This window comes from Acomys minous (assembly GCF_964271855.1).
Source record: "Acomys minous genome assembly, chromosome: 6".
Lineage (NCBI taxonomy): Eukaryota > Metazoa > Chordata > Mammalia > Rodentia > Muridae > Acomys > Acomys minous.
In genome coordinates this window covers 37,003,590-37,025,642 of record NC_140487.1, presented here as the reverse complement: position 1 = coordinate 37,025,642, position 22,053 = coordinate 37,003,590, and the positions used below count along the sequence as shown (strand labels likewise).

The 22,053-nt window shown below is 41.7% G+C and overlaps 1 protein-coding gene across 2 annotated transcripts in view; it reads left to right on the top strand.

Annotated features, from left to right (window-relative positions):
* RELN (reelin) overlaps window positions 1–22,053 on the top strand; it is a 443,910-nt gene that overhangs the window by 221,215 nt on the left and 200,642 nt on the right. For both annotated transcript variants that reach the window (XM_084787306.1, XM_084787305.1), the window contains exons 9-10: window positions 17,257–17,353; window positions 19,792–20,032. In XM_084787306.1, coding sequence (XP_084643432.1) covers window positions 17,257–17,353; window positions 19,792–20,032 — 338 coding nt within the window. The remainder of the gene's footprint in view (window positions 1–17,256; window positions 17,354–19,791; window positions 20,033–22,053) is intronic.

The following is a 22,053-nucleotide window of genomic DNA, read 5'->3' as shown; positions in this document are numbered from 1 at the left end:
TCATGGCTTAGAAACTTAATTGGGAAATGTATTCACTGCATTTTGAAACTAGATTTTTCTGATGTGAAAAGGGTTAAAACAACATAAAAACAAACCATTACCTCCACTGTGTATGATGCCATGGGGGTAAATATAAACATTTTTCCAGAATTGGATTTATGAGTCTCGTGATCGTTCATTTATATGGACGTTTATGAGGCTAAAGGCTGTGGCACTTTCTGTTGTCAGGGATGGCATGGAGGATACATCTGAGCATGTGCATAAGTGCTAAGTGTGCCATAAGCGTGTGGATTCATTTCAGACTTCACAAGTCTATAGTAATGAAACATCAAAATAGTAACTTCAGTGCCATACCTGTTTCATCTGTACTTGGTTTAAAGGCTGTGCAGAGTCAGTTGTGTGCTGTGAGCCCAGCATTTGTGTCTCATTAGAGATCCTGGAATTCTCCACATCCATGCTGTCAATGGGACTATGGTCCGTCAGTTTCGGTGCCACTGCTGGGGAAGTCATGTAACATGTTCAGCGTTCCTTGTCTAGAACCATGCGGGTGATATATAGGTGATTTCTAAGGAATTTCACTATTATTTATAAGTGATATGATGATTTATATTCGTAATTAGTTCCAAGTACTTTAAAGATCTGTATACAGAAATTACATTACTAGGGCATGTCTTAAAGGTCCTTCAAATATGTGTAATGTACATAAATATTACAGCATACTTAAAATGACATATGTATATTATCCCCGTGTCTCCAAGCATATAAATAGATATGCAAACACTCTTAAAGAGATTTTTTTTTAACATTAGTAGGATTCTGAAAACCCAGTTTTGCAAACTGAAACATCAGGCTATCAATAGCTAAGCCGTTTTAAGGTGTCCTGAAGTATTCTAAGAACCCTCTCATTTTTCTATCCCAATGAAAGATCTTGTTTCCATTTCTGAGCTGAGGCATCGATTTGCTGTAGTCCTCACTTGATTCATTAGATTCAACTTGTGGAATTTATGGCTATAGCCTTAGGGACATTTACCCATTTCCTTTAGATTTCCTCTGGGATGGGAAGAGAAATTTGCACCGATGCCCCTTGCAAACCAGATTTCTCTAAACTGGTTTCCCAGACAGAATTTTACTTCCAAGGGAAATACTGGTGGGCCTTTGTATCTGTCACTCACTTAACAGAGGTTTACTGGATGCTGGCTCCTCATTGTCTTGAGCAAGCTTTAGCTTCAGTGAAAGGACAAGTGAGAAAATATGTTTGCAGCCGTCAGCTGGTGTAGCAGGAGGCTCTGGATACATTTGCAACAATTAGGCTCCAGTACCAGGTTGTTACAATAGTGGGTGCAGACAGGCCCAGTCAGTCCTGATAAAGGCAGGGGTTTTTGGGGAGCTTCCTAACTAGAAAAAAATCCCAAGAGCCTCTTAGCAGGCTATCAGGAAGGCTTTCAGAACAGGAGGTAGCTGCACACAAACAGGGAGAGAGTGAGAATGCCTTCCTAAACCAGGATTAGCCTGGGCAGATGTGAACGGCGTCAGATAAAAGTGGGTGTATCTACAGAGCTAGCTCATAGATGCCGCAGAGAGCTATGTGAGGAGTTATAGTCACTTGGTTGAGATTATTTAAAATGGCATAATCCCATCACTTGGGAGGCCAAGGCATGAGGATTCAGAGTTCAGGGCAGTCCAGCACATAGCACAAGTCCAAAGCCAGCCTGTGCTACATAGTTAGATCCTGCCTCAATAAAAACCATTATTTTTTTAATGGCATAGTTTTAACAGAGGTGTGTACAAAGGGTCCTCTTAAACAGTAAGGGAATATAATTGTCCTGGTTAGCTTTAGCTGTTAACACAGCCCAGAGTTTTCTGAAGAAGTCTCATTTGGAAACTTCTCTAATCCTGTTCGCCTGTAGCGTGTCTGTGGGACATTTTCTTGGTTGCTGGTTCATGTAGGAAGGTTTGTAGCACTGCAGGGGGTACCACCCCCTCGAAGGGTGGGCCTGCCTATATAGGAGAGCAGAACCTGAGGACAAGGATTCGCTGAGCAGCTTCTCCATGGCTTCGGTGTCATTTCCTGCCCGACTTCCCTCACTAAGGCATTATGACCTAGAAGGATACGCTGTATAAACCCCACATTATTTCTGACCATGGTATTTATCATAACAGAAATCAAACTAGGACAGTAGTGAAGTGACTTCTTCTTAAAGTGTGTTTTTATAGTTGGGTTAAGACTCTGCTTAGCATTTTCTTGGTAGACTTTGAGGCACTCTGTAAGAATATTCTTAATTGAGTTCACCCGGCTCTTTCCTTGGATGAATAAAGGTCACTTGTCAAATGAGGACTAGAGGTAAGCAGACACAACAGACAAATAGTGTGGCCTGGGGAGGTCGTTAGCTCCGCGGATAAAGCATTTGTCATCAGGTGTAAGGACCAGAACTCTCATTCCAAACGCTGAATGGGTGTGGCAGCCACTCGGAGTCCTTGCACTCAGAAGGCAGAGGTAGCAGATCCCCATGGCAGGCCGGCTAGACCACCTAGACCAGCAGGAGTTGACCCTGCCCCCATAAATACAGTGGAGGGCAAACAACAAAGACTCCTGGCACAGACTGTAATCCTCCATGTGCACATTCCCCTACATATACATAAATACACACACACACACACACACACACACGCACACGCACGCACGCGCGCGCGCACACATGTGTATACACACACATGCATGCACACACACACATGCACACACTCACACATGCATACACACACAAGCATACACACATGCACACACACACACACATACACATGCACGCACACGCATGTGCCTGTGCGTGCACATGTACGTGCACACACACATCAAGAAACAAAAGCAAGCAAGCAGACAAAAAACAGATGGCATGACTTGGTCAAATCTGACTTAGCATTATGGCCAAAGCCAGGGACTCACAAATAGAGATTTACTACCAGAGTGACAAATAACAATTCCAGTGACACCAAGATAAATGCTAAAGTGGTGTGATGCAGACTTTCATGACCAAAGTGGTTATCAGAGAAATGACCTAAGGATATCACTGCATGGAGATGATCCAGAACAAAGCTAAGAATCACAGGTAAGCTTTGCTTCTGCTGGCAGAAATAAGCAGAACCATACACTCACATGCTCGACAGTGGAGCTAGTGAACTCATTTAGAATCTATTGTTTGTTGACAATTCATAAAATCAGTTACCTTTTTAAATTTGGATTTATTTATAATAAATGTCTTGGGCTTTTGGGTTTTTTTTATTGTTGTTGTTGTTATTTGGTTTATATTGGATGGTTGTTATGGTTTTGTATTGGGGAGTTGTGTATGTGTGCTTTTATATTGGGAGTGTGTGTGTGTGTGTGTGTGTGTGTGTGTGTGTGTGTGTGTGTGTGTATGTTACATTGGAGGTTGTTTGTATGTTTGTGGTTATTTGTGGGATGGATGTGAGTCTTTGTGGTTGTATTCCTTTTTGTCTGCTTTAAACATGTCAAAGCAATAGGGAACCAGGAAACAGCATTAGATCACGTATGCTTTGAATTTAGATACTAAGATATGAAAGCGTTCTAGGGCCTGAATTGCTTTCTGTACTACACATGCCAAAGTGTCTTTGAGATAAACACGAGTCCCTGCCTTGTATGAACATGTTCTGAAAACTAACCCGCTGGAATAATCCAAAGTTTGAGGTACTCTTAGCTGAACTGGGAATTTATGGAAAAGAAAAGAAATGTGGCTTCATATTTTTATTAAATAAAGAGAAAAAGTGCCGCATGTGTGAGAGATTATATTTTGTATGGCATAGAGGAGCTGTTCATTTTTCCCTTGAGCCCGATTCATAAACATCTTAATTACTCAGAACTTGATTCAGTAGATAAATTTTCTCTGTTCTTTTAGAGCAGGTAATTGAGGAGGAGAAGAAATTGAGCCTTCTGTTCCTCCGTGTGAATTACTGCTCATTTCCTCCATGAACTGACTGAAATTAAATACTGTATTTCATATTTGAGTCTTGCGCTCTGCAAAAACTACTCTCCTTGCTAAGTAAGATCTTGGAGAAGTTATCAAACAGTCAAACATCCATACAAAACATAGAAATCTGTATCACACCAATAAAGTCCCTGGTGATCTGAGCTCAAAAATAAATAGAAATAAAAGTGAAATTTTAGAAAAATTTAATAGCAAAATTAATAATTATGCTGTATGAAGTTCAATATGTGTTTTTCATTATAAAATTCTTGAGTAAAAAAATATATTAAAATTACATTTGGGAATTGATTTTCAGGTCTCTTAAGGATCTTTGTTAACACACAAGCGTAAATATGTACATGTATAATACTTGTTTATTATCTGAATGTGGTAAATAATTCTGTGGAGCTGGCTTTGGCCTAGGATATCCTGATTTTCCATCACAGGAGTGGCTTGTGCCTCTGTAAGGCATGTACATTTTAAAAGATGAATTTAAGTTAAACACATACACAGTCTCTTTTGAAATATACTTATATATCCCAAATCCTTTTCACACCAAAGACTGGGGAATGTGCATCTCTTTGTGGCTGTAGATACATAGGAACTAGACTGAATCTAGTTTGGAGCTAAGAAAAGTGGCTTAGTGGTGTTCCTCATTTATGCTCAGTATCATAGCCATTGCTGACTTCTGTGGCGCTGGAGTAGGCCGAGGGAAATCCATGCACAATTCAGATCTTAATGTGAGCCGGCAATTTCCAGGTCCTCACTGACTAATCAAGGGCATTTGATAAGGGACCCATCTATGGCAGAGAGAAGCTCTTTGGGAAGTTTGCTATATATGATGTACTGTGCTGTCGTCACTTGACATAACCAAAAAGACTGTAAGAAAATTATCAAATCAATTCTATGTATCAGAAGATCGCATGCTACCTCTTAAATATGTATAGTTATGTTAACCAAAAAAAAAAACTTTAAAAAAAAATTGATTTCCAATAATTTGGAAAAGAGAGTTTCTTTATGAAAAAGAAGGCAAATTGGACAGTGTCCAGCAAGGATGGCTGAATGACTCAGAGCAGAAGGGCGTAAAAACACATCCTAACAGAATGTCCAGGCGAGCAGGGGGTCCAGAGCTGGGCTTCATCTCTCAGGAGGGAGGCTGACAGGAGCAAGCATGGTGCCATCCCTTAGTGTCATATCACAGTGGAGGTTAAGGGACGCTGCCTTGCATTCTGAGAGCCGAGACCAAGGTCAGAGCCAAAGGAGGTTGATAATGTAAGGAAAGGCACATACTTGATGCCCCTCCAAAGGAGAGATTGGGACATCCAGAAGAAAAAAAAAAACCAGACAGGCACATAAGTACCAAGGCCTTGATTATATTGGTCCAGGGAAAGGAGGCCTTCATGGCCAGAAATCTTGGCAAACCTGACATATTTTGCATTTCTTGTCTGGCAAAAGCTCTCCTTCATGGGCATGGGAGGAAACTAGAAAGTAGTTGGTACCCAGAAAGGATTGGGGGAGGTCGCAGCATTTGTTACATACACAGAGTACAAGAGAAGTCACTGTGTCTCTTCCGAGGATAGGTGGGGCAGTGACCATGAAGAAAATAGGTATAGGACAGAAAGGAAAAGGCACGAAAGGGGAGGACAGCTGTTCATTTTCTACCCTGTGGTCACTGTCCATCTGCCATAAGCTGGAAGAGGTCCCCTAATGAGGTTGCAGCCAGGAAGGTGACTAAGGAACGAGACATGAGTAAGTCACACACTGTCACATTTCTGTGCAGAGTCGAGTCCACAAATCCTCTTCATGGATAGATTCGACCCCAAGCAGAAGGCTTTGCTCCATTGGATCCTCTTTTTAAAAATAAATCAATATCAAGCACAAAATAGAAAACACTTGCTCTGAAAATATGGTGTGTCTACATTTGGGGGATTTAAAAGAAGAATGTGTCTAATACCTACAGAATATTTTTGAGGTCTCATTAATTTGATTATCCTACTTTGACTTCTAATACTTAATATTAGTTTGAGTAAATGCTTAAAATGAATATTTTTGTGTGTACTAATCCTTTTTACAGTATTGTAACATTTCCTCAATTATAAACCATAAATATAATTATACTTATAAATTATAAATGTATCTGGTTTCCCCCAGGAGTATTTTTGGTGGGCAGAATAGCAATGCAGACATTAAACACTAGATTTCCATGTTTAAATAATTATTAATTGATAACTCAATACTGACCAAATATTATTAACATATTTATCTCTCTAAATTAAAACCTTCTATTAATAAAATAATGATTTATCAAATTTATTAACTTTGGTTATCCTATCTTATCAAAATTGAATTCATTTGTTGTTGGCAGGGCCAACAGTAACTCCAGGATTTTCCTTTGTGTAGAATGGGACAATTCTTAATTAAAGTGATTATCTGTGGGGTCCTTTCAGCCATGATTCCCATCTATGTCATTAGGAACCCAAAAGCCCCAGGACATTTCCTGCCTGGGCTGCCACAAAACATTATCTGATACACTAAGCATATTCTTTCCCACCCCGCCTTTTACCCATGAATCCAAAGGCAGCTTCCCTGGCCCCAGCCGCTGAACTTCAGCAAGGCATAAGCTGCCAGATTTCCATTCAGGCCCAGCACGGAGAGCTCAAGCCTGGTGTTCATCAGATCCAGGAGCACCCCTGCATTGGAGGATGTGGAGCACCATCCGACATGCGGTCAGCAGCTAAGAGCATGCTGCTGGGAGCTAGGTAGAGCACTGGCTCAGCCAAGGACCGGCTTCCTTCAGCAGCCTTTCCCTAGCACATATTTTAACTCTCAGATCTGAGATCTGATAAAAATAACATACTTAAGACAAAGCCCTCATCTCTCTTGGTAGATTTTTCTCACTTGCTATGAATACTACATTTGTTCCATGGTATTCTGTGATAGCTGATATACAGTAAGATGATGAGAATAATGAAAACGATTTACTTTGAGCAGTATTAGAAAATAAGCTAGATTGCTACTAGAGAAAAGCTAACTATAATTTATACGGTTTCTATATTATATAAATTTCATAATAGTGTAGGTTTTGAATAGTGGGGGAGGAATAAAATAACATGAAAATAAACTGTATAAGATAAATTTACACAATTTATAAATTATATAAAATAAATTTACACAATTTATAAATTATATAAATTTTATAGTAGTATAGGTTTTGAGTAATGGGAGGGGAACGAAATAACGTAAACACTGAGAAATTTTAAACTGACCTGAAAATGACAATATTTTATGCTTAAAACTTGGGGGGGGGCATATTTTAGTTACAGCTTGTAGGTTAGTGCTTCTAGACTTGGTATATTAAGATATTACTCTTGCTGCCATAGTAGGCGAGCTTGATATCATAATAAGTGGGGCTCCTAGAATGTTTCCCACAGGCTCCAGAAAGATGGAGATAAAGCTGCAAGTGGAAGGTAGTCATTTCTACACTATCATCTTAAAGGGATGGGTAAATACGCACAGTCACCTCCCAAGAAATAGCTAGACAGATGTTCACTATCTAGAATGGATTTATAGCTAACAGTAGTCTTTATTGGGGAAGAATTAATTTAAAGGAAAAAAATCACAAAGTAGCAAGTAAGATCTTACTATTTTTCTTTGATGCCTTGGGGGTACTGTGATGGTATCCCTCCCCCAACCCCATGAATCAAAAAAATCACTCATAGCTAAAATTAAAAAGCATAAACTATAATTACCACTGTAATCATTATTCCAATAGATTCATGTCACCTATCACATTTTCCCATTTCAGCGTAGAGTGAGGTGAGTCTCTTCTTTGATTGCTGGAGCTGAGAGTCATGGGTAAACTCGTGGGAGTGACACTGGCTAGCCGTTTAAAAGCTTTCCTCAAAGTTGCCCCGTTCATCTCTTTCTCTGCAATCTCGAGTTAATGGTCCTGTCCTCCATTTGCCCATCTTGAAAGATGAAGGGGCATGTTGATCCTGCTAAGGCTTGCTTCAATCATAGCAAGGAGCCCTAAGCAGCCAGATTGCACTCCATAACTTTGTGATGTTTTTATATCAAATGCTGTTATTTACATGCAGTGCCTAGAGACAGCTCATCTCTGAGGGTGAGGTTTGAGTGATGACAGCAGTAGCAGTTGTGCCATGGGAGTCCTCCAAAGGGCCCTGTCCAGACACTCCTCGAGCCCGCAGTATTTATGGCCCCACTATGTTATCTAGAGGCATGATTTCTGCCAGTGAGCTTCCCCATCTATCAATTCCATGAGATCGGTCCTCGCCTAGTTCTGTGGCTCTGTGCTGCATTTTAAAAGGCAGATTGTTTTTAAGGCAGAACTTTGGCGGTCAGAGGCTGGCGAGGCTGCTCTCTAAAACCACTACCAATCCCCAAGAGGACAATAGCTCCTTCCACTGTGTTCTGCTCTGATTTACTTTAGCAAGTCCTGGGATTAGTGGGAAAGGGCATAACTATGTTTAAAAAAAAAAAAAGCTACCCAGGCCTTGAGAGATGAAATGCCAATTGATTTATCCTCTTACTATAAAAGGGAAAAGAAATAGAGGGAGCTGCTAGAGAGACAAACTCAATCCCCAAACTACAATTTCATATTACATACAAAAAAAGAAAACTACAGGAGAAAAACAAGCCAGGTTTGTTTTTAATATATGTGGTTGCAAACCAGGCATTCACTTGCCAGCAAGACTGGACTATTTATAACCTTCATCTCTACCACTTAGTTGAACATGCACACAGTTCACTGCAGAAATACTAATGTATTTGGTTAGAAAGTATTGCCACAGCTTTGCTTGGGGTGTGGCATATTATATGGTATATGCACCACAATTCCCTTCTGAAATCTGTAAACTTAATAAGCAAATAGCCTCAAGTCTATTATCCACTAAGCCTTGAGGAATTAAGAACTCATATTGCTATCTTCCCGAGGAAGGAATGCCTCGTCAGTGTCCATTAGAGGTCACTAATATTTTTGTCATTATGTGACCTTGACGTTATGCTAAAAGCTATAAAGTTCTTAATTTTATGTCAGCTACCAAGACTGATAGAAAGAAATGAACATTTGTTATGAGTTTTGAAAAGCTCCTGCTTCCAGGAGCTTTGCAGGCTGCTCCATGTATGTGCTGGATGGTGGGCGAGCGACTGCACAGCAGGCTTCTCCATGTATGTGCAGGGTGGTGGGTGAGCAACTGCACAGCAGGCTTCTCCATGTATGTGCAGGGTGGTGGGTGAACGACTGCACAGCAGGCTGCTCCATGTATGTGCAGGGTGGTGGGTGAACGACTGCACAGCAGGCTGCTCCATGTATGTGCAGGGTGGTGGGCGAGCGATTGCACAGCAGGCTTCTCCATGTATGTGCAGGGTGGTGGGTGAGCGACTGCACAGCAGGCTTCTCCATGTATGTGCTGGATGGTGGGTGAGCGACTGCACAGCAGGCTGCTCCATGTATGTGCAGGGTGGTGGGTGAGCGACTGCACAGCAGCACGTCTGTGCTGTGCTTCAGGTGGGCCGCATTTGACTCTCACTTACAGTTGCTATTTTTTTCATGTGGTAATGTAGCCCTGCAAATAGCAACTCTATAACAGGTCTGTGAAGTCCCTGGCGGTCAGTATAGCACTGACACCCTCCAGGGAGCAGGTCTTAGGAACTGCTGTCCCTTTCCAGCTTGTATTGAGCATCTGGGGCTCATGAGATTTTATTCAGGTTCAACTCCAGAACTGAATGTTTCTTAAGTAAGCACACATCTGCTTGAAAGTAACATCTTTAATCCCCACCCAATGCGCTTCCTCGTCAGAATATTTCAATTCAGTAATAGAGAAAAGAATTTTAGAAATTCTAAGTTCTTCCTCATTCTTCAAAATACTTTTGTATGCCTGTTTATTTTAAATTGGCAAAGAGAATTATATGCAATTGTCGTGTACAGCTTGCGGCTTTGAAGTATCTATGCAACCGGGCATTGTGGCACACACCTTTAATCCCAGCATTTTGGAGGCAGAAGCAGGTGGACCTCAGCAGGTTTGAGGCCAGCCTGGTCTATCGAAAGTTCCAGGACAGCCAGCACTCCACACTGAGACAAGTTTGTCTAAGGAAAAAAAAAGTAAGGCCATAGAATTAAAATTAGGTACAAGTATGATTAATTATTTAGAATGAAAAATTACAGTCAGTGTCAGATTTTTAGCAACTGACAGTTCTGCAGATTGCAGAATCAAGAAACAAACCTCTTGACTGGTTTTTTTGGTGCCCCTATAATGCTGATCTTATGCACTGGCGGCATGCTCTTAAGATATTTCATCATAGAGCAAACAATTGTGTAATCTTTTCTATCAAGAGCACAGAGGTAATTCTGTCTTTTGATGCTTAATAGTTTACCCTCCCTACTCCTCATTAATAATGTCACTTAGTTTTGGGGGTGATTATTAGACAGGAAAACATCTCTTTTAGATTTCACGACATTTTAAACTTTGTGCAATGACTAATCTTAAGCTAATATTTGAACTGACGTCATTCATTAACCAATGTGTCATCATTATCTTTGAGTCATGGTGCTGTGTGCGTCAGCACAGTGGGCTGTGGGAGTTCCTGGTAGCTCTTTTCATACTGGGAATAACTATATTCTTAAATAGATGAAAACTATAGAAATATGGCAAAGCAACCCACAATATATGTATCTTCAAAGCACCTTTTCCTTACCTAAATTTCCGATGTAACCATGGCTGCCATCACCACTGGCTGCCATAAGGGGCAGGATAAGGGAGCAGTGAGAATGAAAACAGCAAAAAAAATTTTGAGACAGGGTTTCTCTGTGTAGCCTTGGCTGTCCTGGATTCACTTTGTAGATCAGGCTGGCCTCAATGAAGTCCAGGCCTTAGGGTGAAGCCAGGTACTAGGTTCACCTTGCTGAAGCTGGCCAAAATTTGTATCTGCCATCTTATGCTAGGTGGTTGGACTAAGTGGGAAACTCACAGATGAAGTGGTGAGTGTCCCACCACCCCTCTCTGATCTCAGGTAGCCTGGTGAATGGGGAAGCAAGACTCCACCCACTGGTCTAGGACCAGACCTAAAGGTTCCAGGCTCACACAAGACCTCACAGACAGAGCCTTAAAAGGCGTGGCATTGGGCAGAGTCCTGGATTTCAGTGGAACATGCCACGCCCTTATACCATTTCTAGCCATGGAGTTTGCCTGGGCACACCCACCCTTCCCTGAGTCGTGCAGACCCTTGGGATGAAGGTACAGCCCAGTTTGGAACAAGCCAAAGAACTGTTTCCAACACTAGGAAGCAAGCTGCAGCCATGACAGTCCTCACTGACAGGGATCTAGAAATGTCCCAGTGCCAACTTGTATGGGACAACCTCTGTGTTTCAGCTTCCTCATCTCCAGCTCTGATATTAGCTTCAGTGTACCCCTCAGTTGGTGCAGGCCTACCTGCAGATGGAGCCTCTAGATCAACTTGATCTAGAAAAAGACACATGGCCTCAATCTATACCCTAGCTAGCATTTTCTCTTACTTTGTTGTTTCTGTTCTTTTGTGGTTGTTTTTGTCAGTACTGGAGATAGAACCCAGGGCCTCATGGGTACTAGGCAAACACTCTACCACCAAGCTCTTGCCTTAACCCATTTCAGTTATCTTTATGACCCTGTTAAATTGCCATCATTTCAAAATAACTTGTTACAGTCAAAATATATTCCTTGTAAGCAGCACACTCATCACAAAGCAAAGGTCTATTGGCCTAACAAAATAATAAGCAAGGAACCAAAGGGCCCTGTTAGAGTAATTCACCCAACAGCAGAGGACTGTACATGCCAGAGACAGAAACTGTAGGGGGAAATTACTGTGAGTCTTTGTTAAGAAGTAATTAAACTTTTATCTCAGAGACAGCTCTGATCAGCCATTTCTTTCTTTCTTTCTTTCTTTCTTTCTTTCTTTTTTTTTTTTTTTTTTTGTAGTATAAATGAATTTTTGAAGTGGAGCTGTAAAATATTGACTAATAGGTTAAGAGGTCAAATAGCGCAGGCTGGGAACTGCTTCTGGATGCTCATGGGTTCCTGCTCAACCTTCACAGCAGTTGGGAAGGGGGCTGCCGTTATTTTTCCTGGGTTTTTTTTTTTCAGTAACGGAAACCAGGGCCAAGTAACAGCAAGTTTCTTGCCTGAGTTCACACAGTTGAGAGATGTGAAAGTTCGAATTAGAAGCTTAGCAGCCTCCTAACCCCTCCACAGAGGGACTTGTACAAGGTTTATCAGAGAGAGAGTTTCACTCTACGAAGTTGGAAACAAATGTTTCTGATTTTGATTTGCTAATATTGGGTGTCTAAAGGTGATGGCTAGTAGCCGCTGGATCTCTAAGTAGGAACCGCTTGGGAGATACAAACCTAGATATATCATTGCTTTTCTCATTGCTGTGAAAATAATACTTGAGAAAAATCCAGCTAGGGAGAGGTTTATTTTGTCTTATAATCTGAAGCACGGCCCATCGCATCAGGGAGAGCATGGTGGCAGCAGCTTGAGGCAGCTGGCTGCAGGGCATCCTCAGGAAGCAGAGACACGTGCTGGTGCTCCTCACCCTCAGTCAGGAAGCAGAGACACGTGCTGGTGCTCCTCACCCTCAGTCAGCCAGAGAGAGACACGTGCTGGTGCTCCTTACCCTCACTCAGGAAGCAGAGACACGTGCTGGTGCTCCTCACCCTCAGTCAGCCAAAGAGAGACACGTGCTGGTGCTCCTCACCCTTAGTCAGGAAGCAGAGACACGTGCTGGTGCTCCTCACCCTCAGTCAGCCAGAGAGAGACACGTGCTGGTGCTCCTTACCCTCACTCAGGAAGCAGAGACACGTGCTGGTGCTCCTCACCCTCAGTCAGCCAAAGAGAGACACGTGCTGGTGCTCCTCACCCTTAGTCAGGAAGCAGAGACACGTGCTGGTGCTCCTCACCCTCAGTCAGCCAGAGAGAGACACGTGCTGGTGCTCCTTACCCTCACTCAGGAAGCAGAGACACGTGCTGGTGCTCCTCACCCTTAGTCAGGAAGCAGAGACACGTGCTGGTGCTCCTCACCCTCAGTCAGCCAGAGAGAAACACGTGCTGGTGCTCCTCACCCTTAGTCAGGAAGCAGAGACACGTCCTGCTGCTCCTCATCCTCAGTCAGGAAGCAGAGAGAGACACATTCTGGTGCTCCTTACCCTCAGTCAGGAGGCAGAGACAAGTGCTGGTGCTCCTCACCCTCAGTCAGCTTGCTTACTTTCTCCTCTTTATTCAGTCAGTATTCTCAGCCCATGGAATGGTGTCACCCACATTTAGTGTATATCCTCCCATTTCACTTAACCCAGTCTAGACATTCCCTCACAGATGCGCCCAGAGGTCTGTCCTCTAGGTGACTCTAGAGCTTGCCTGTCCACTTGACAAAGAGTACTAGGTGTAACACTGGGTCATTATAGGATAAATTTTAATAAATGCCTGAGATTATGTAATGGACCCCAAGGGAGTAAATATAGAGACTAGAATGGATTAAAACACATTTGGGTCTATTAGGGAAGTAAATGGTACTCACCAGAACCTGAGGGTGGGGATGGAAAGCAAGGTAAAGAGAGACATCAGGAGAGGGGTACAGTCTCAGCTAGAATAAATAGCTCATGATAGCAAGAGAAAGGCAGAAAATGTGGCTATAGAAGGCAGTGTAGACTATGTAGACTTGTAGATGGGGAACATTGTCATCCACATGTTTGTGTGTGGGTGAAGTTGTAAAAGCAACCCAGTGTTCTCGTACTTGATTTGATCATGATTAGCAGGGTTTTTAACTAGCACAAGTTCAAAGACACAATTCAGTGGCCCAGCTCAGGACATCTCAGTGAGGAGTAAAGGGTTCCTTCTTACTAGAAAGTGTGTGGTATCAGCTCCTTTAGCACAAAAGAAGAGATGACTTCTATTATACTGCAGTGCAGATGTGTCCTGAATCAGTATTGGTAAAAATACCTGTCATCAGACACTACAGTTGGGAGCGATCAGTAATGCTGTAAACAACAGTTGGTGTCTGTTTATCTTTATCATTTAGCATCTTATCAATTTATAATTAGGAGCTGACAACTGAGACAACTAGACAGATGACTAATAAAGTCCCTTTACATAAAATAGTTGGCCCTCCCTCAAACACTGGGCATGGTGATGATCTTTCTGCAGCACCATGTGGTGGCCACATTTCTTGGGTTCTGCGAGGTTCACTGATTTTGTTTACCAACACTAAAGTGTATCACTTTATATCTGTGTGAGTCAAAGTAAACATAACAGACTTTTTACAATGGGCTGGCAGAAAAACAACGAAAATGCTTGACATTTTTGGTTTTTCGTTGTTGTTTCTGAGACAGGGCCTCAGTGTGTGGCTCTGGCCCTGGCTCTCCTGGACTCTTGATATGGAATGGGTTGGCTTCCAACTCAAAGAGACCTACCTGCCTCTGCTTTCTGAATACTGGGGATTATATGTCTATAATGCCTGACCTTTGAACTTTAGACCCATTTTAAGTCCAGCATTGTCTCTTAGACCATGTCCCCATGGTTTTCAGGGGTCTTCATTTCATTGCCAAATCTTTAAGTTCCTACGATGTTGCTATTTTAGAATGAGTGGTTGCATCAAAAGTGGTCTGGCTTTGGAGAAATGCATCTGCAAATAAGGGTGATATTTACCATTGTCTTTAATGTCTGGCCTTACCCTCCAGACTTGTCAATTAGATATCTTTGATGTGAGAGGAAATAAAGGGGTACCTGTTGCAGGTACCCTACTCTACACAAAAGATCTCTCTGTGTATCACACCTGGCCTGAAAGTTGGAAGTACCATTAAGCACCAGGGTATGCAAGCATGTAATGAAGAGCGAGCGAGTCCTCCCCTCTCCTTCCCAAGGGTCAAGCAACCATGTTGAGTCTGGGAAAGAACAGATCTCACACTACTGACTGAACTCTACATGACCAGGGGCATTTCAGCCTCAAAGAAGTTTGTGTGCAGAGTGGTTTTATGCAGGTAGCAGCTTCAGTCTGACTACATATGGGGCACGATACCGTCACTGGACTGGTACCATTTGGAAGGATGACTGAGGAACAGCCTCCAAGTAAGGTAGATCTCCAGAGATGAACTCCTCTCCAGAAGGTGCTCCCACCAGCTGGCAGTCTCCATCTCAGTTCCCTTGGCAGGCCACTTGGACCCTGAACCCAAGCCATGGTCTCCCAGGTGTCCCTCCCTCTGTTGGAACCCCTTATGGTCACCCTGGTTCCATTCTTCTCTTGAGAGTAGCAATTTGATCTCTTTATGCTGGTGAATATGTGCTGAATGGACTGAGAGATTAGTAAGTCTCACAGAAAGAACACAAACACAGGTGAGGAGAGAGGGGAGGCTGTAGGTGAGGTGATGAGCTAATCAGTTACAGACACCAGTGAGAGCTAATGAGGACCCCTTGACCGTGTCGAGAAGGAGATGCATTAAAGAACTCATTTTAGAGAATTTTATGATGCAGTGGCTGAGCAAAAGTGAGTGAGTCAAGAGACACGTGTTTCATAGGCATGCCATAAGTTTAATCTGGTAACACTGAAATGGCCACATCAGGACACTGATGGAAACCATAAATGTTATCTTGGGTATCTGTCTATTCGATACATGTCAGCACTCTTTCTAGGCTTGCTTTGTAAATGATGTGCAAGATTTTGCATTCTGTATGTAACTCTTTGGTTGTGATTTTGTCCTTCTCAAGGACTCACCTTATTCATTGACTTTGAAGCCCTTGGGCATGCAAAACACAAAAGAAGCATGCCAGTAGCACCTAGTCTTCAGGATAGCCTGAACTCCCCTGAAACACCATCCTCTACCAGACCTCACTCTTGTTTGGGTTAAAGTTTCACCTGTAAATCCTGCCAGCTCCCATTTCCAGCCTCATAGTGAAATATTTATTTTATTTTTTAAAAGATTTGTTTATTTATTGTTATGTGTACGGTGCTCTGCCTGCATGTGCACCTGCATGCCAGAAGAGGGCATCAGATCACATTATAGATGGCTGTGAGCCACCATGTGGTTGCTGGGAATTGAACCCAGGACCTCCTAGCAGTCAGTGCTCCTAACCACTGAACCATCTCTCCAGTCCTGAGAGATTTATTTTAATCATATGTTCTGAAACGTAGAATTTAGTGACAATTACAGTGATATAAGGTGTGTTTCCATGAAGAACAGGGTAGCTAGTGGCTTTCTGTTGGATACCCCTTTCGTTCATCCTTTTTCACCCACATTTCAGCTGTGAGGATAAATCTAAGAAAACTGCTGTCTGGCCTTTTAGCAATTGCAAACTAACCGGTTTTGTACTGAACACCACTGAAATGAAATAAATTAGTCTGACGAAAGCTTGGCACCCCTGATGACTACAAATGTAAAACCATCAACAGATGCTATTTGCTGAAACGGAGGCTCTTCTAGCAGATGGGTGAAAGTTAAACACAAATTGCACTGTTTCTTTTCCTTTTGGTTCATTTGTTTTTATGGCAATATAAAAAATCCTGATGTATTAGTTACAGTAAACTTGTAGCAAATGCTTCATGGCTGCTGTGGGTTTTCTGAGATCTTTTTGAAATTACACTCAAAGCACTCTTCATTACATGAACTCATCGAAAACTGAGACTCAACTTCTTCATCACTTTTAAATTTTCCTTTGGTATTCATATTCCAATATTGAAAATAATAATGAGAAGTAGTCACCAAATATTCACAGTGGGATATGATGTCTCTCTCTTAAAGATCAACTGTTGGGCTGTGATAAAGTAATCTCTGTCTCATCTCCAGTAGTCAGTATGCATTTAGAACTAGGAAGTTTTTACAATATTTTGTTTTCTTCTATACTGTTGCATCATGTAGATAGCACACTTCCAAAGGGAATGATGACTCAGTAAATTCAGTGACTCATACACCATTTAAAGTAATTGTTATAAATTGATACTAACCTTCAGGAGCAATAACAGCATTATTACTCATTCTGTAAATTAAGATAATTTTTTCTACAGAACTGTTTATTTTAATCTAATTTAAGTAGTACACATGTCTCTAAAGAAATCTGAAATTTATCTTTGTTACTTTTTTTCTGGCTTCTAAGTTAAATCATATTTATGATAACAGAACACAGGAGTTGGAGTAATTGAATAAACATTCAAATAGTTTTATAATGTTGAAAATACTTATAGGAAAGGATTATCTATAATTGAGTTGTTTTTTAACCTTCATATTTGTTGTTATTCTTGTTTATAGGGTCAGGATCATGTCGGTTTAGTTATTCCGATCCCAACATCACTGTGTCCTACGCCAAGAACAATACTGCCAATTGGGTTCAGTTGGAGAAAATTAGGTTCGTTACCATTTAAAATATTCACTTCAGATCTGTTGTGAGTAGACTTCTGTGCCTCTGTTTGCCTTTACCCTGCCTTTCTCTTCGTGGTTAAAATACTTCAGTTGTTCATTACTCAAGTCCTGGGTATATCTATTATGGCCTGTCCTGCCTGAGGGAGACGTTGCTAGAAATGTAATTTTCCTATTCATAAATTCCTAATGTCAATACTTTTATACCGAACTGTTTTGGGATACATCACATTTTGGATCATAACTTTTGAGAGAGCATCCTTTGCCACATAACATCACCAAATGTGGCAGGCAGGAGGTGAGCTGACTTCAGCCTGGCATACAGAGCTGAGAGTATGACCAGGAACTGCCTGCCGGTATCCAGTCCTGCCCACGGTGGTATGCGTTCCCAGCTGCTAGGCCTTGGCGTCTCATCTGTAATTCTGTCACCTAACTTCTACTGTCCCTCAGGCCCATCTTTAAACCTTGTGTTTTCCTTACTTCAAGAGTTCTCCAACAAGAAAACGGAGCGGGATGCTCCAGGTTGGAGGAGCTCTCTAATGTTGGAAAGATTCGATGAACTTAGAAAATCCCAAATCATATTTCTCCCTGCTGCAGAGTTTAAACCATGAACTAGAATTCAAAGTGGAAGATTAACTACAGGAATCAGATGCACAGGAAAACAGTGCCTCACACTTGGGCCTGACACACTGTCTGCTGAGCTGAGGGCAATAGCCCCGCACTTCTATTAAAGTGATTGTGTTGACTGGGTTAGTTCTTAAATTGGAACATTTATTAAGTAGAACATTTTCCATCAGCTCTGTTCTTTATGTTAAAAGGACAGTGGTCTGCTTAGGGAGGCCAAAGAAATATTAGGTTGATATCTTTAATACTAACCAATTTGTTGTACCAAGGCATCTAGAACTATATTAAAAAATAAACCCCACATATATAAACTTTAGTCTAACAAAGCTGAGAAAGGTAATTCTAAGTCAGGATTTTAATAAATCATTCCCCCATGCCTGGATGAAATTTCATTTACTGGTGGTTGTCACACGCCAAGCTCTAACATGCTATGTCAACTTAATGACAACGTTTGCTGTTCTTTCTGATTTCGTGGAGTTCTGAAAATGCACTCATATTGGCTACTTAGGCGTCTAAATGGATGTAATCAAACCAACATACATATAGAAATTTCACCTGTATCTCTACAGCTTTCCTTCTACTGGATGATATCATAGCCTAAGTAAATTATGTGTCTTTCTTGCTGTGCTTTTGAAGTGATAAGTTATGAAACCACACATTTGATTGTCCATATGAAGATCACACTCATCTTAGTAGATTACATTATTTTTTATGAAATGGCACTTTCAATTTTAGGCTGTGTACCAAGCCACCATTGTCATGAATGCAGATTCCCCTCACCATTGTGAGCAGCATGAAAGGTTTTCCAACCACTGTCTGAAACCAAAGTTTATTCTCTTCATCAATTTAAATTCTTTCTGAAGCTTAAAAAAAAATACTCACCATAAAATATTGTAAAAGAGAAGGGAATTGATTGCCCCCAAAGGTGAGATCCACCATCCATAACCCGCTGACAATTCTGAAGATATATATGTGCTTCACTGCTGAGTGAAAAATATGTCTTTTTCTCCAGCCCTTTCAAAACTGATTTATAGCAAGCCCGGCCTACCACTAGTTTGCATTTTAGTACCATTTTTAATCTCAGCTAAAACGATCATTTTTACAACAGCAGATTTCCACTTTGGTAGAATAAAAAGACTAATAAAATGTTTATTATATAGCAAAAAGAACCAGATTCTAATATATAATATAAAAAGCTTATTAAACTATATCACTTTTAAAAGATTGATCTGTATATAATTGTAAATAATTATAAGCGAATACATCTAATTCCGTGGCAAATCTCACATTTCATTCAGCTATCAGATGTAAAAAACGTATCTGATGACTATAAAAATACCTATTATATGAAGACTATCTGTTATATATATGTATATATATACTTAGGTATATCCCATATAAGTACATATATATGCTTATCTTAAACATCTCATATAAAATGACCTCAATACGATGATGCATAATTTCAAGGTAAGAATCAACATTAACTAATTTCAATTTTTTTCTTGTCCAATGGATTATTTTAAAGGGAGCATCTACCATGTGCCAGACCTGTTCTAGATACAACTTAACTCTTTTTGTATGGTTGTCATAGCACCTCGCACGGCTTTCCCTTCCAGTGTGCACTTCCTGTCTTACTTGAATGCATTTAGTACCTGCTTTAATAGGAGAACTGTAACAAGCGGCCGGCACTGACGGTTGGACCACGCGCTTGTCTTGAATCTGTGATGGACACGATGTGTTCACAGCGGGGTGATGATCTTACCCGTGGGTGTGACCTCCCCTTCTCATTGGCTGTTCCAGAGCTCCTTCCAATGTCAGCACGGTCATCCACATCCTCTACCTTCCCGAGGAAGCCAAGGGCGAGAACGTGCAGTTCCAGTGGAAGCAGGACAGCCTGCGAGTAGGTGAGGTCTACGAAGCCTGCTGGGCCTTGGACAACATCCTGGTCATCAATGCGGCCCACAGACAAGTCATTCTGGAAGACAGTCTCGACCCAGTGGACACCGGCAACTGGCTCTTCTTCCCTGGAGCAACGGTTAAGGTTTGAGCGCTTTCATTCTTCCTCCCTTTAGAAACCCCAAAGCTCATTGGACCAGTTATTTCAAGACAACTTTTTTCCAAGGCAGCGCTTTGGAGTAACATTCATATATCATATCTTACTGTTTAAGGGTGTGATATCACTTTTTAAAAAATATTTATTCATTTGACAATTGTTTGAGCACTCAGACTGGGCCAAACCCCGAGAACATAATCATCAAAAGGCAAATGCATTTCTTCCCTTTTTGTGCCTATCAGTTTAGTAAAGGGAGATAGGCACGCAGGTGTGCAAATGCAGGACAGCCTAGGTGTTGTTTTCTGAGAAAGATTTAGACTTTTGAGAGAACATCCTAGCCAGGCTTGGGGGCTTAGGAAGGTTATCCAGAGAAGAAGGAGTGCAAGCAGATACTTGGAAGGATGCTTGGAAAGTGGCCAAGGAGGAGGAGGAGGAACAGCATTCCAAGAATTGGGGATCTCATACCTAGAGGTTGGAACTGAATGTCTGTGTCTACCACCCCACACTCGTGTGTTGTAAGCCCCGTCATACGTGAGGTCATCCAGTCATGAGGATGGTGCCCCTGTGAATGGGGATTAGTGCCCTTCTGAAGGAGCACTCGCTGGCCCTCAGCATGTGAGCACAGAGGAGGACTAAGGATGTGTGGACCCGTACTGTCTTCCATTGCTTTGATCTTGGACTCTGACTTCCAAAACTGTTAGAAATAGGTGTTCCTGTTTAACTTCCAGGCTACGGTGTCATAAGACAAAAGCCCTAAACTAAGATAAGTAGTCTACATCTGTACATTATTATTCCTAACAGTGACAAAATTACAGTTATGAGGTGGCAGTGAAATAATTTTATGGCTAGGGGTCACCACAACATGAGGAACTGTATTGAAGGGTCACAGAATTAGGAAGGTTGAAAAACACTGGTCTAGATGGTGAATGAATGCATAAAGGAAAAAACCATTAAATGGGTTCAAAAACAGTTCTCCAATGTATTCTGTGGCTTGTGGTAAGTAAGTCTTGTGTATGCCACGTGGGAAGACGGTGGAGAACTGCTAGCTGCTGTGGTATTGGAACTCTTCCTGAAGATCATATCTCCTGAAGTACATTAAATCAGAGCCGATCACATCGGTCCTCGAAATTGCTCTTCTAAGAGACAACACTGAATGAAAGGAGTGTATGGTAAGACCAAGTAGCTGACTACAGATTACAGATATTGTCAGGCAGGACTAGGAGAAAGAGGATGGAGAGGTGGACAGAGTTCAGGGTTTGTAACCAGGAGATGGAGGAGATTGGGAAGTGATGAAGAAGAGGGGGGAGTGATAGATGCCAAGGACCAGGCTTGGGCAGCTCCATTGACAAGGGTGCTATTTGCTGAAACAAGAAGCGCGGGAGGAGGAACAGGCTAACAGGACTGGGTACCGGTGACTCTGGTCTGGACACATAGCTCTTGATGTTGGCAGGGCCAAGCAGCAAGTAGTCAGCAGGAAATCAGAGGCACGGATCAGAAGTTACAAAGATGCAAATGTGGCAATTGTCGCCCGGTGAATGGGGATAGCAATCATGAGCTTGCCTGAGGAGAGACTTATGTGATAAAGAACCAATGCGGAAAATGCCATTAGGCCTTCAACTGGATCCCTGCATGTCTATAATATGTACAAATAAATTGCAAATTCAGCGTACAGATTTTTTTTAAAAAAATTTTTTTTTTAGCTATTACTGATACAAAACAACCCTGTGTTAGTCAGGAGATCATTAAAAGGGTAACAAAGAGATTATAAAGGCTTAAAGTAGTTCCCCTTTTTTGTGTATATAATATATGGAATTAACCCAGGACTTTTTGCATGCTTGGCAAGTATTCTATCATGAAGTTACACCCCCCAACTCTCTTTTTACTATTTGGGGTAGGGGTACAAAGCTGCACCAAGTTGACCAGTTTGGCCTTGAATTCACCATCTAGTTCATATAGGTCTCACACTTATGGTGCTTCTGCCTCTGCCTCTGCCCTCTGCCTTCTGCCCC